The 15,422-nt window shown below is 35.6% G+C and overlaps 1 protein-coding gene across 2 annotated transcripts in view; it reads right to left on the bottom strand.

Annotated features, from left to right (window-relative positions):
* Positions 1 to 1,250: 1,250 nt before the first annotated feature.
* IL17RD (interleukin 17 receptor D) overlaps positions 1,251 to 15,422 on the bottom strand; it is a 55,387-nt gene continuing 41,215 nt past the window's right edge. The window contains exons 6-13 of one of the 2 annotated variants that reach the window (XM_087954754.1): positions 15,068 to 15,112; positions 14,818 to 14,969; positions 13,108 to 13,173; positions 11,783 to 11,837; positions 10,828 to 10,938; positions 9,430 to 9,593; positions 4,865 to 5,804; positions 1,251 to 3,673 (exon numbers count right to left, since the gene is read on the bottom strand). In XM_087954754.1, the coding sequence (XP_087810880.1) occupies positions 3,558 to 3,673; positions 4,865 to 5,804; positions 9,430 to 9,593; positions 10,828 to 10,938; positions 11,783 to 11,837; positions 13,108 to 13,173; positions 14,818 to 14,969; positions 15,068 to 15,112 (1,649 nt within the window). In that variant the 3' untranslated portion in view covers positions 1,251 to 3,557. Of the gene's footprint in view, positions 3,674 to 4,864; positions 5,805 to 9,429; positions 9,615 to 10,827; positions 10,939 to 11,782; positions 11,838 to 13,107; positions 13,174 to 14,817; positions 14,970 to 15,067; positions 15,113 to 15,422 lie in introns of both variants that reach the window. The other variant, XM_026677565.2, reaches the window with a different exon arrangement.

The raw sequence follows: 15,422 nt of genomic DNA, 5'->3' as shown, positions 1-15,422 counted from the left end.
TACTCAAATTTATGAAGCATAATAAGTTCAATATCCACACTACTCTTTCTTGCGATTAATAGAGTCTGGAATCTTTATCTCAGGATTGTGCCTAAACCAGTGTTTCCCAACCTCAGCAACTTTAAGATGGCTGGACTTCAACTAATAATGTTGGTTGGGGAATTCTGGGAATTGAAGTCCACCTATCTTATCTTAAAGTTACTGAGGTTGAGAAATAGTGGTTTAAACAATCAACTATATGCACCTACTTTTTGACCTATTTTTCGAATATTCTTATTCACCCCCCCACACACCCGATCTTTTTTGATTAGCATGTTTAAGAGACTTCACTACATTTTTATTCTATTTTGTAATCTGTTGGTTGGACTTATAGAATGGAGAAAGACTAACTCCTACGTGTTCTCCAGAAGAGATTCTGTATGCATGGTTTTTGGGGAAATTTGGGTTTTTAAATTTATTTTTAATTTTTTGGTGTTGGGATACGAGGAAGAGAAAAGAAGTAACAATGTAAAAGCAGTTGGTCAGGAAAAACGGGCCTTTATTCCTCTGCAGGAAAAAAGAATGCCACTTTTTATCTCTTAATTATAAAACCATGAAGGGGGATGAAGAGTTCCTTTATTTTTTTAATAATAAATAACATACCATGGAAATATATAAATTTCTATGGCCATTGGTTCTCTCTGAACAGAAAGTGATAAATGGTGGATTAATATAATTAACTGAAGATTGCTAAAAGTACCATAAAAAGAAAGGAAATTACTTATTTTATAAAGATTAAAATAGACATGTTATCTCTGATAATCATTAATAAACTTCATTAACTAGAACAATGGTGTCTTTAGCGAATTGTTTATAGATATGAGGTATGGGAAGAATAGATACTTTGTTGCATTGTTAGAGAGGTTGATAAGTTGTTAAAATAGTTTATACTTTAGATGAAGAAAAAAGTCATTTCTTTATATATTTCTTTTCTTTTTGTTTCCTACCTTATTTTTTTTCTTTTTGTTCTATTTTTCTTTTCTGCATTTTTATTCTTTTAGCTTGTATTAAATTTTTATGTTTTTAATTGTAATGTTAAATTATAAAATATAATTAATCCAATAAGAAGTAATTGGTAAGTAAGTTTCAATGAATAGTATTAGAACAAATAAGGAATCACAAGCTGGCTGTAACCAGTTTTTTTTCATTCCCTTGAGTTGGAAAATGATTTTGAAAAAGAGAAGAGATCTCTGAAGCGGGCAGAAATTAAAAAAAAAAGGTGGTATGCAATATTGAGGCATTTCTTCACTTGCATGACTACTTAAAACATGCAAGTAAAACATAAAAAATATGCCAAAAATATCCCTGAGAGGTATTGCAAATATGACATCGATAAAGGAAACTGTTACCTATTCTGAGGAGGAGACAGCTAAGAGTGGAGGGAAGTGCTGATTTGGAAAAGTAGTAATTTTAGTGGTAATCCAATTACCACATTAGGTTAGTTGAAAAATCATTGATATGATTTTAGGGTTGCTAATTCCTAAAACTGACAGTATTTTATCAAAATGATGGATATAACCTGAAATAATAAAGATCAAGTTATTTGTATGTTAATTAAATAAAAGTCAGATTGTGAAGATATGATTGAGTACAAACTCAAAAACCACTGGAAACCCAGAAAATATAGATAGTTATCTATATGGTGCCCTGAGGAAATACTGGATTTTAATTTTCATGACTCTTTAAGCAGCATTACTAAAGGAAGGCCACTTCAGATCCTCAAGGAATATAAGAGATACAGGAACCTTTCCATGATTAAATGTTCTTTTGGGAAAATCCTGATAGGAATTCTTTACCACATATGTTCTTTACTTTAAAAAAAACATTAATCTTATTTTAAGGAAATCCTCCAGAACTGTTGTATGGACTTTCAAGTAATCAGGATACACAAGCAACATTTTCAAGTGGTCAGCAAATATACAGAAGGGACAGTGCAAGGTTTAAAAATGATTATCATATGTGTATCATTGTTTATGGAAACAATTTTTCCACAAAGTTATTGCCCCGCATTAAACTATTTAAGAAAGTTTAAATTCCTTTCTGGAATAATTTTGATTTTAAAAACAAAAAACAAAGTTTAAAACATGTAGTAAAATTGCTGCTATCAAAAATGACTCAATTTAAGGTAAAAAAATGAGAACAAATTGGGGAAATATTTTAATCCTTATCTACCACTTTCCCCTTAGTAATGTTATATAATGACTCAAAAAATTGCATTATCTACATGAAAATGGATATTTGCTAATGTTGAAGCATATTTTTTTGAAAAAAGCAAATGTATCTACTTATGTTTCTTTTCAAATATTAAACAACCTGGAAAAATGTCAGTGTAAGGTAAATGAGTTAACAACATCCTCAACAAAGCCAGGGCAACAGTTTAAAGTAAATACAAATCTGGTCACAACTTTAGGTTTCAAAGATAGGGGCTAGAAAAGGGTTGATATGATCCTAAGAATACTTTATCATTCATATAAACAAATACTCAGTTATATATCAATTATTTATATTCTTAATCTTGAATTAATTGTTCAACTGAACTTTAATATTTTAGCTTCTAAAGTTAAAAACATTTAGAGAGATACTTAAACAATGAAAATAATACTAGCATGAATGTCAGCAGACAGCTTGGAAACACAATTGAGTTTAAATTTAAACTATTTTTGAATTGGAATGGCAAACTAGTCATTAATATAAGTTTGCTCACAAGTAACATAAGACACAAAACATTTTTTTTAAACTTTTTACTTAAACATGCTAGGTTGGGTAAGCAAAATTCAACAATTATTGCTGTTTTAGTAAAGCCTATTTTTATAGGTCTCATCTTTGGTATTTTAACACTGAATCCTGCTTTCCAATCTCCAAATATTACTGAACATTATATTATGATGTCTAGTTGCTTCAGCATTTACAACCAGGAACCAGATACAAATAATGCACAGAGCATCAGAGGATCAAACATTTCCTGCAGTTAAATAGGCTGTTACACTGAATTGTAGTCAGTTTCATTTTAAACTACTTTCAAACCATAATTTTATGACAATATAAGTATTAATCAGAATATCCATTTTAGACAGAAGAGAAGCATAATTATAATTAGAACCAAGCACTCACTCTGTCTTTCCTCTTGTGTATAAAAGAATTAAGGATGGAAAAAGCATATACTTGTAAAGAATCACAGCTAGGATGAAATCATAGTTCATCATGGAAGTCAAACATTTGGTAATTTCCAACAACTATATTTCATATTAGAAAGTAAATGGATTTTAACCCTTGTTAATACAACATTTCCCTTAAACCCAAATCGATAGTAATATCTATCTTTCCATTCTTGAGAGTTTTCTTATCAAAACAGAAAACTATATAGGAACAAAGTATAAAACATGAACTCCCCTAGGAAGCAGCTCCTCCAGGAATGTATATTTTCTTTCAAATAAGTCAAATGACTGTAATGATAGAGAGATTAATGTATAAACAGATGCTGTTGATAAAGTGGCAATGCATAACAATCTTTCAATCCACTATAAAGGTGCGATTGCCTGCAGTTCTTCTGTGTGGATACAGCAATGAAGTTCTGCTTTACATATTCCAGGCACGAGGGATTTGGTGGCAGCAAGCAAAGGCGGTTCATCTTCTCCTAAGAAGAAAGATGTTGGAAAGGTCTTGTTAGTTAATTGGTTTATCGCCAAATCAAAGATTTATTCATTGATATGCTAATACTCCTATGCTATTCTACTCCCAACAGCTGAATTACACCATGTATAATATACTCAACATATACTACCATTTATTTTGTTACATATAAAACAAACTTTAAAACAATACAATAAAATAGCAGCTTCTATTAGCACTGAGCCATGGTAGTGCAGTGGTTAGAATGCAGGCTAACAACTCTGCCCACAGCCAGGAGTTCGATCTTGATATGCTCAAGGTTGACTCAGCCTTCCGTCCTTCTGAGGTCAATAAAATGAAGACCCAGATAGTTGGGGGAAATATGCTGAAGTTGTAAACTACTCAGAGATTGCTGTAAAGCACTATGGAGTAGTGTATAAGTCTAAATGATATTCATGCAAAATTTAAAGTTCTACTTGTGCAACAGAATTTCTCTTCCAGCCACCATATTATTTCAAATCCCATACTATGTGGTATTTCCCAACCCTGCAGCCTAGATTTGGAGAACACCTGATGAACTGTGGATGGGAGGCTAAAACCTGATCAGATCACAGGAACTATTGGAACAAAGAGCTTAAGAGAAAGTATTCTTGATGGCATGGATTTTGAGAAGCTCAAGCTTCCTCTTATTAAAAAGCTTTGGCCACCATGTTGGGTGATGCAGGAGGAAAGTCCTGATGCTATTGAAACAAGGTAGAACTATCAAAGCAGAGGAAAATATTTTCCAGATCCAGGCTATACGTCATAACTATTCATTTCTACTGCTTTAAGGGAGTATCTTCAGTTCTTCTATATAACAACAATTTTGAAATATTTAGAGATATAAGGGAAATCTCAGAAGTTACAAGATTTTACATACTGTATGCCACTCTGTCTTCTCTCACAACAATTTAACCTAAGTATAGATCTGAAGCTGAAGTGCAGTGTTTTATGAGAAAAAGGCTTCCAATTCCCTATGATCAAATTAAAGCGATGCTGGAAGTTGTCACCATTATCAAAATCAAAAGCAATGGTAGTTTGTCAAAATCTACTGACTTTGATATTATTCAGGTCTTAACATACAGACTGCAAAACCCATCAACTTTTATCATCTTGTAAAATTTAAAATCTTAAACATGCGATTCTAGAGTGCAGCTCTTTCTCTACTACATCTTACCCAGTCCTGACGAGGAAGAGACACTCTCTGTCATGGAAGATGTTTCAGTTTGATCTGTTAGGAGCCCATCCATGAAAGGTAGTGACAGTTCAGATGAAGGCACAGAGGAATCATATATTCCTGAATCTCGGGGCATGTCTGGTAGATTGGCAGTTTTTACAACATGCAGCAATGGCTGAAGAATGGAGCTAGTATTCTGAATGTCCTGAGATTCTCTATCCAACCCAAGATTCAAATGCTGTGTCATACAAAGAGAGTCCGAATGTAAAGGAGGAACAGCATTTGCATCTACTTTTAGATAAAAATCTCCATCAGTCACTTGTTTATTGACTAAGTCATTTAATACCAAGCCAGAGTCAAACGTTTCTATCACAGGATCCGGACAACGTAAAGGTGTTGGGAAGAAAGACACAAACTGCCTCTCAAACCAGTCAGGCTCCTGGTCAATATACTGATGCATGTTGCAAATGGCTACATAGAGCGATCGTCCAGATTTACTCCTGAAATAGTTTCTTTTGCTAATATGTACAGGATACAATTCTGAATCATGAAAGCTAAGATCTTTGGATTTTAAATGAGCATAAAGCTGAGGCAGGTTATCCATAAGCTTGTACTTTGAGGTTAAATCTAGTACTCCAGGAATGTCACCTTCACAGGAATAATCAAAGTAAACGGCAATGAACTTGCAGAGGTCACGTGAATTTTGCTTTGCATGACGTAGCTGCTCTGCTATGGTAGCTATGGCAACCAGAAAGAGTTCTCCTTTCCCAGTATCCTTTTCCTTGGATCTCTTGTGCTTCCAGCTCCTTTTCTCCACAAAGTATTTCATTCCTTTTGAACATACAACAATGATATATTGGGATTCATTGATTTTCCGATGAAGCCACTCTTTCTGACCTTCTTTAGAGTTTTTCAGATCTTCCCATAAATCTAAAGAAACCTAGGAAAGAAGATTATAGACTTTGTATAATGCTTTGACTTTCAACCAGTCAGCCTATTTCATGAATATGCATTTATGGGCTGACATTTATTACAGGTGCTTAAGTGAGTACTTACTTGGGATACTTTTTTTTTTTTAAAGCAGAATGTATGTGTATTTGGACGCATTGATATATACACACATACATATTCACACACACACACACACACACACACACACACACACACATATATATATATATATATATATATATATATGGCATTCAGCTTTGTTCGGGTATTTTCCCACTACTATGACGTGGGAAAATACCCGAACAAAGCTGAATCCATACATTAAGTACCTTGAAACTTAAGAAATATATATATATATATATATATATATATATATATATATATACACACACACACACACACACACACACACACACACACACACACACCTATATGCACATATAAATACACAGACACACACAAGACAGAGAAAGAGATACACACACACTATAAAGCAGTGGTTGCCAACCAGTGGGCCGGGGACAACTAGTGGTCAGCAGAGAAATGTCACCCCCAAAGCAATTAATCCAGGCTGCATGGGAACATAAGGCTGTGCCACCCACATGGCCCATGGGAACACAAGGCTTGCGTCGCTTGCATTGTGAACAACACGAGATAGTGAGGGGAGGGGAGAAAGGGTGGAGGGGGGGAAATTGCCCCACATGCCCCACGTGCCTCGCCTGGCCACCAGGCTGCTTCTTTCCACTTCTTTCTCCTTCTGCTTTTGGCTGCACACAAGGAAAGCAGCTAAAGTCTTTTTTTCTCTCTCCCAAACTCTACCAGAAATGAGTCTTTGGGACCTTGCAAGGCATCCTGCTCCAAGAGGCTGTGCCATTCTGGTGGAATTTGGGGGAGAGAGAGAAAGATTTCTGCTGCTTCTGCTGCTTTCCTTGCATGAAGCCAAAAGTCTCTGTCTCTGTCTCTGTCTCTGTCTCTCTCTCTCTCTCTCTCTCTCTCACACACACACACACACACCTGAAAACGGAGCTAGAGATGGTATCCTGTGATCCCAAATAAAGAATGATCAATGAGTAGGAAAACAGGATGGGGAATTTTCCTGCAGACTTTTTCGGGGATTTTCCCAGGGTGTCTGGTCCACAGGATTTAAAATTATAAATTTGGTGATCCCTGAAGTCCAAAAGGTTGACGACCCCTGCTATAGAGACAATGCACATTACATACATACATAGGGAAGGAGGGAGAGAGGGAGGGAGGGAGAGAAGAGTTGGAATTACAAATTAAGGGTAACATCCACATAACTGATGGGGAATTCTCCTGATGCTGTAAGTTGATAATGTGAACTCTGCTCTAGGACAGCCAGAGTAATACGAATTGGATCATGTCTTCATTCATCAACTGTGGACTTCATTGGGAGCTTTTAAGCCAATCAAGTTGTCTCACTCAGAACTTACAATACTGTTGTTCAGAGGTTAAAATAAGGAGTCCTTTTCATCTATCCTATGCTCCCACAGAAGAAGAGACTGGACTGCCATTTGTTAGAAATGGTGTAGGGTTTCCTGCTTGGGTGAAGGGTTGGACTAGTTGACCTACAAAGTCCCTTCCAACTCTGTTAATCTAATCTAAAGAAACCCCATGAGATGTATGCCAAATATTTATTGAATCTACTATATATGTTATAGGATCCGAGGGATCCGTGATGCTCTTTGAGCTTGGCTGTTTTCTTGCAAATGTTCCATTACTCAAACTATGTAACAACATCAGTGCTAGTAGAGAGTGGGGTTTGCTCTCAATTTATATTTCAGTGGCTTGCCTTGTCAGGGGATCCATATGGGTTCTTATAGTATGAAGGAACTCATAATAGATAAAGAAACTCTTTTGTTAAAATCATAGAATCATAAGATTATATATGAATTATGAATTACATATATGATTATATATGTTACCTATATACAGTTAGGTTACCTATACATCAAAAGAGTGGTAAATTAAGAGTGTATCAAATTAAAATAGATTGTAAAGAAGACAAAACCAGTTCTTAAAGCATAATTTAAATGAAATACTTGGCAAGATAACTGCCTGTTAATCACTCCAAAATAATATAATTACAGGCTTTGTATTTGGTTTTTTTTTTATCAATTAAACAAAATTTCCCGCTAATTTTTGAATCTTCAGAATTGCTTTTGGATTTTGTGTCTGTGTATAAATGTGTATATTATATATAATATACATACATCCAAAGTTACATCTATAATTGATTCTGACACTAGAACACTTTTTCCACTCTTGAACATTCTAGCTGTACTAGTCTTTACCATTATTATAATTTCTAGCTAGCATAGCAAACTAATTTTTGGAGTTAAAAGTCCAACATAATCTGGACAGCATCCCATAAGGAAAGATTGGATTAGGATTATTTGTAATAGTTTTATTGTTAATGATATGAGCAACAGATAAACATAATCATGCAAGTAATTTCAATTATATGTTTAGTAGTTCTAAGCTAAATTTCCATATTTTCTAAATGCAAAGATCTTTAATAATGAGGCAGTCTTTCATATTTATACCCATTTCTAGCATGTTACTAATTTATGAGGTGCTTTATCAGCAAAAATATGATTCACATTTGTACAAAACTTCTGATACATAAATGGATTTCCAAGGGGTCAAGTGATTCCCATTTTCTTCTGTATCAAGGATGGCTGGCTGGAGCTGTCCCCCATACTGAAGTGAACTTTTAAAAGAAGCTCCAAATAAATTGATGGAAAGAGAGATGTGTTAACTAGAGTTCCGGAATCAAGGCGTTTGAAAAACCCAGCTGAGCTTTTATTCTAGGCCATACTAGAATATTCTCATTTTTTTCTAAAACATTAAGCACATCCAGGGGTGGGATTCAGATTTTTTAACAACCGGTTCTGTGGGCGTGGCTAAGTTGGTGGGCATGGGTTGGTGGGCATGCTATTGGCTGGGCGTGGCCAACTCAACATCACTCACATCGAGGCACGCATCTCCTCTCCTGGCCTCTCATGACTGTGGAGATGCTGCAACAGTCATAAGTGTGAAAAATGGTCATAAGTCACTTTTTTCAGTGCCATTGTAACTTTGAATGGTCACTCCACACAAGCAAAGTACCAGCAAAGGAGAGGAAAAAAACTCCAGAGATGTTCCTGAGACAAGAAGTCTAGTCCTGCCAAGAATGTAGTAAGGGTTAACAGAGAGGCAGTTTCTGTAAGCAACACCAGAATGTTTCCTTCCTGCCTTTCTTACAGGATTAGGCCAGTAATTTCTTCTAACAACCGGTTCTCCAAACTGCTTAGAATGTTAACAACCGGTTCTAGCGAATAGGTGCGAACTGGTAGAATCCCACCCCTGAGCACATCCCTATTCCAAACAGTCTACTGGTATCTAAAAAGTAACTAGTCCAAACAAAATAAGCAAGGATTATTTTTACTCACAGCTACCACTAGAGGTCAGACATGCTATAAACATACAAAAATTTAAAACCGTAAATCGAATGTTAAGATTTGTATTCATTTCAATTCAATTAATGCCTTACAAGAAATGTGTTTAATATAGCACAAAGAAGCTTCAAGAAAATGAAAACAGGGCCAATTTACCTCGCAACCACAAAAGTCCTGAAGGAAAAAGGCAAAACACTGGATGACATTAATGTGCTTCTGGCAATCTTTATTGGAATAGCACAGGAAGACTTTAGGCCGAGGCTGCTGCCTTTCCACATGGAGAGATGCAAAGTAGGTAGAAGATTCAGAACTCTCCTCATCTAAATGGGAATAGATATTTTCTAAATTGAAACAAAAAAATTAACAGTGAAGCATTTTGCTATCTATGGAGAAGAACTGCATTATTTTCCCCTTTCAGCTTGGAAAATTCAAATTCTTGTGTTTTTTCTCTCCTAATTCCAAAAACAGTCTGGTTTCCTCATTCTTAAGGTGACCAACTTTTTTACAATGAAAAGGAGGACACAAATAAATTGAAGAAATAAAACAAAGCCACTTGTGCATGGCACTCTCTCTCAAAACAATTCTCCTGTGTGAAGCGCATGCGTCTCATAATCGCGTCTCGCTGCACTGTATCGAGCCTTGATGAATCGTCATGTCAAATACAAATACGTCACATCACACACAGCAGATTGGATCGGCATTGATCAAATATGGAGATTTACAGATTAGTCTTGAAATATCAAAAAGGAGGACATGTAGGAGGACACTTTTCGAGAGAGGACAGAACTTACAAAAGGAGGACTGTCCTCCCTAAAGGAGGATGGTTGCTCACCTTATCATTCTACATACATTGGCCTGAGGTGTTTTTTTTTCCATCTAGGCTGCAGGACATTGAGCTGGTGACACGCACCCTGGCGATGCCCACTCGGCCCACCGAGGTCAAACACAACCCTGATGCGGCCCTCAATGAAATCAGTTTGACACCCCTGCACTAGATTGTGTAGATATGTACTATGAAGTCCTCTACAGCTGCATCTACTCAGAAATGCAAGCCCTACTCAGTGCAAGCACAAGGGCTCCTTCAAAACATTAAAATAAATGATTAGGTGTAAGGCTCTAGAATTCATTTATCTGTAAGCACAAATCTGTAATGCCAAAGGAATTCCAGCTTCTTTCAGGACTCAATTGAATGTGAGCCTGCAAACAGATCTCCAAAAAGCAGATCACCCAGATGCTGCACTGCAAACACCTGATTCTCTAGGATATATTAGATTAATTCTATCAGTCAAAAGACAAGGTTAACTGCAGGCCCCTAGCTGATCACAGCAATGCCATTGCTTGCTTGCTGTATAACAGTATTCCAATGTTGTGTTAAACAGTTTTGCTAAACAGAAACATGTTAATTCCAGTACCAACATGGACATTTCAGAACAAACACGTTTAGAGGAGGTGATTTCTGGCAAAGGCGTCCAACTTTTTAATGAATTAATTTTCCCATGACTAGTTTTGTAAGGGACTTCCACCCCTCAGGTCATTTTGAAGCAAAATGCCTACCTTGTTGCTTTTTGCGACACATCACTGTAAAAAGTGTTGCAAATGCAGAGATGACAACCAAGGGTACTGTAATGGCTACTGCTCTTATTGGACCTGCCCATGGAGAGTGCACTTGGAGAAAGGTGGAAGAAAAATACCTAAATTAGCTTTTCTTAAACTGAGGTACTAGAACCACTGCATCTTCCCACAGTTGAAACATGCAAGGCAAACTAATTTTAATTAAATTACGTTTTGTGATCCTACTCCACTAAATAGTATGAACTAAGGCTTTCTGAGATGAATTTTCCAATAGCCACAGGCTTTGGCTGAAGCCTTAACTATAGTTCAGCACAGATCTATGGAAGTTGTTCCCTCTTGAGGGGACAAACAACTCTGTTGGCTATAAAAAGGCCACTACCATTACTTTGGAAAAAGCTTCTTCATTTTTTATTATCTTAATCTTCTGGTGTTTTACTTTAATTTAAAAATAAAGCGCTGAGAGCCTGTGATACATGGTAGTACAAGTAAGTACACAAGTACACAAAAAACCAGATTCTCCCATTTCTATATAATTTGAATGTCAGAGAGGCTATGGCAAAGGGTCTCCATCCCGGAATGCTAACTGTATCCAATTTTCCTTCATATATTTTAAATGAAATAAAATAAAACAATCAAATTCAATCTGAGAAAATTCACATGCATCACTCATCCACCTTCAGAATTGATTAGCACTGTTTTGCCAATGCAGAACATTCATTATATAGGAAAGAATCAGTAATAAGAGCTGAAAGAATGACCAGATGAATATGAACAAGCTCTCATCTCTACTGCTATGGAAGCAGTCAATTTCAAAGTGTAGGCTTAAGGTAATGGTATCCTCTAAAGCTCTTTTTATATGCATGTATTCTACTTATAGCTGCCTTATGAAATATTAAGAATTTTTTTCATTTAAAAACATTATTAAAGAGTTTTATACCTGGCTTTAACACATAGTGCATTGATTTTCTTGTTGTGTTGGTATCATCAACAAGCTTAAGGACAAAGCAAAACAAAAGTAAATCATATGGCAATATTTATTTTAGAAACATGACAAATCACTGTTTAATACTTAAATTTCAAGAAAAAAAGTAAAATTATCACTAAGAGATAGGCTAGTTTACAAATGAATTGTCCTATAATAACTAGTCTCTGATTTTTTATTAAACTGATTTAACACTATAGTATTGATTACACAGAAAACAATCCAAACTATGACCAAATTTGATTCAGAAAGAATAGTTTCAAAATATCCATGTATTGTACTTGGTATTCTCAATAAAGTAAGAAGAAAAATAGTTTGGAAACAAGACAATTATTGTCCAAAATTATTAGATTAACCCTCTTAAGAAAGGGACACGCCATTACACCTTTCAAGGCTAATGGTATTCACCCTCTCTCTTCAAGAAGCCATACCATTGCATGAATCCAATTGCAAGTCATCTTCCAAGAAGCCTTGACAGCCCTAAATCTAATAAATAGGCAGCCTAATACAGTTTAGAAAAAGCTGTCCACTTCATGGGAAGTTATAGAAGTCACTCAGCCCAGTAACCCACAAGGCACAAGGCAGCCAGACTTGCCCAGTTGGTGTCTGGCTCCATCACGGATCTGAATTTTATATAACTAACTAATATAACTGTCTATCCATCTGAACAACCAATCCAGTTTCTAATTTTCCAGCAATGTCATATATGTACAAAACAGCCATGCAAACAAAAATTCAATTGAAATTTACTTCAGTTCTGAAGGGGATCAAGAATAGCTGATTTTGCCATTTCACTTTTATGATATTGATGTTTTTTTATTAACAAGTTATTCTATATTCCAAGAATTATTCTATATTCCAAGAAATTGGCAAGAGTGCCTCTTGCCTCCAGAAAGAAGTGTCTAAAATTCACCAGAGATGAATTTAAATAAAACTATAAATCCTAAAATGCATATAAATGGCAATGATTTGATGAGATTGTCAGTCTTGAAAAAGAATGCTAATGTCTACAAGATCCCCTGATAGAGTAGGAGCATTATAAGATCAATTTAGCATTCTTGTGAAATTTCAGGTGATTTTTTTTATGATGCTTGGGTGAACATATGAGATCAGACTGTTAGTGCCAAAGTCTTGAAAAAATGTACAGACAACATTATTCTATATTGTAATGCAAAACAAAAATAAAATACTAATTACGCTCCTAGTTTCAAAGGAAATAACTGAATGTTGGCTACAATATCTTCTACTCCTATCTTCTTCTACTACAAATAATTCATTACCTCAATGATATAATCTCCAGGTGAGACATTCTGAAGAATACAAGTTACTACATCTGTATTCTTTTCCTATGAGAAAACCAGAACAATTATTCCTGCATTCATAAAATATTTTCAATATTAGAAAAAAACTATATTTTCATTACAAGATTATCACTTCTGAAAGTTATACCGATTCCCAAGCAATTAAAGATACAGATTTATAAATGAAGTACATAAATCATTAATCCAAAAACCTTTGGAGTTCTTGTTTTATTAAAAATCTCTCCCTAGTCCAGGTTAACAAAAAAATCTTTCCCTACCATGTTTCTCATATAATAAGGCCGGGTCTTATTTTTTTTTGAGCCCCGAAAAAATGGCTAGGTTGTCTTTTCGGGAGTGACTTAATTCCCCCCCTTGCATCTTTGGGCGGGTGGGCGGCGACGGCTTGAATGTTGACCTCGGCGTTGGTGGGGCACTTTGTATCTGGGGTCAACGCAGGCAGCACCATATCCGGGTGTGCAACAAGAGTACTTCCTAACAGCAAGCCCCCCCCCCACCATTCCCCCCCATTTCGCATGTTTTAATATAGGCCTTAATTTGGGGGGGAGGGGCTTAATTTCATTTCATGCCTATAAAACATGCTGGGACTTCCTATTGGGGGAGGCCGTATTGTTGGAGAAACAGGGTAGTTATAAAGAATTCAGAACCAATACTCAAAACAGAGGACAAGGTTTTTCTTTCTCATAGCCTTTTCTGGATTACAGCCAAATGTATCAAATAGCAAAAGGAGGAGTTTCCCCAAATGAATGCATATCACCGAATGCAATCAGCATTTAAGCAAAGAAGAGAAAGAAAACAGCAGTACCCCTTGAATTATATTTCACTGAAAATCACATTAATTCCAAACTACCCTAACTCAAAGTAATTGTTTTTTATTCCCAGCTGAAATAAATAAAAATGTAATAAAGTAATAGCATTTACAAAAACTTAATTACAACTTTTATCTACATGTCATAAATATTGATTAAAAAGGTATTGTATGTGCTTTCAAGTGCTCTAATCTAATGCTTAAATATTGCATTATGTTTCACCCTGCAATCAGCCAATGTAGAATTATTATCTCTAAAGCATTACTTCATATGTCCATCATTTCAAGTAAAAATGCAATTCAAAATGCAAAGAACAGAAAAGAGTGGAGAGAAAAAAAGATAGACCATAGAGTCTAGGGAACATAAACAGCCCCACTAAATACAGTATAATAGGACTAGATTATTTTTTTTTCATGCTAAATCTGGAGCTAAATGTAAGGTTCTGCAAAACTGAAGAAGCATTTGAAGTATGGTGGCGATCAACATTCAGCAGGAGGTTACATCTCCTCTATGCCATCCTGAACTTGCCCATATGGTTATTCCATTTCAGCTGCTCCATCACAGTGTTTCTCAACTTTGGAAACTTGAAGACATATGGACTTCCATCTCCCAGAATTCCTCAGCCAGCATGGTTGGCTGGGAAATATTGAGAGTTTTAGTCCACCTGTCAAAATCGGAGAAACACAGCTGTGTCAGAACTCTTCCCAAATTCTTTATGATGTTAATGTATCTGCAAACCCACTACCATAGCTGAATCTTTCACCAAACCCTGTTAGTGTCAGCTAAACTAACCTGATATAAGAGTGGTCTCTAAATGTCTTAGAAATTAGGTTAGATCCAACATTATAAAACATGAGCAAACCTGTTTACAAATCTTCTGTTTGAACTTTCCATCAGTTTTGAGCTTGTAGTGCAGGTAGTAATATCTGAATCCAAAGTTATGTGGTGCATGATCAAAAGATACATACATATTAAAACCTTGCTGCGTAATATTCAAGCTTCTTGGCTTCCAAACTATCAAGGAAGAAAGATTTAAACAACAATTGGAACATAGTTTTTTTAACTTGATATAATCTTAGTAGAGACAATGTTAAAATTGCAGTTCCACTTACAAGGTTTGCAGACTAGGTTGTCTGGTTGCAGCAGCAATTCACAAGCTATTTAAAGAAAAGAAATAGACAAAAGCAAAATTGTTTCAAATTTCAGGACTTCCGAAAAGCTAACTTCACAAAATAAGGTTTTCATTTAGACGGGAATATTTTTTTGCCTTCCTTTGTATAAAAACTTTAAGAGTCTGTGTATCAGACAGAAAAGGTGGGGCTCCTGTAACAGTTTGGAATTTAGCCATAGTTTGAAAAACTCTACCTTGCCAGAAACCTGGTGCTTATTTTATGTGAACAACTTGTTTAGGCTAATTGGTACCTGCCCGTATTTGCGAGTAAAAGAGAGTTTAAATCCTCCAGCAGA

Source organism: Notechis scutatus, chromosome 2 (assembly GCF_049901735.1).
Source record: "Notechis scutatus isolate UNSWTSFEM ecotype Mainland chromosome 2, rNotScu1.2, whole genome shotgun sequence".
NCBI classification, from domain to species: Eukaryota; Metazoa; Chordata; class Lepidosauria; order Squamata; family Elapidae; genus Notechis; species Notechis scutatus.
This window is presented reverse-complemented; position numbering and strand designations above follow the sequence as displayed.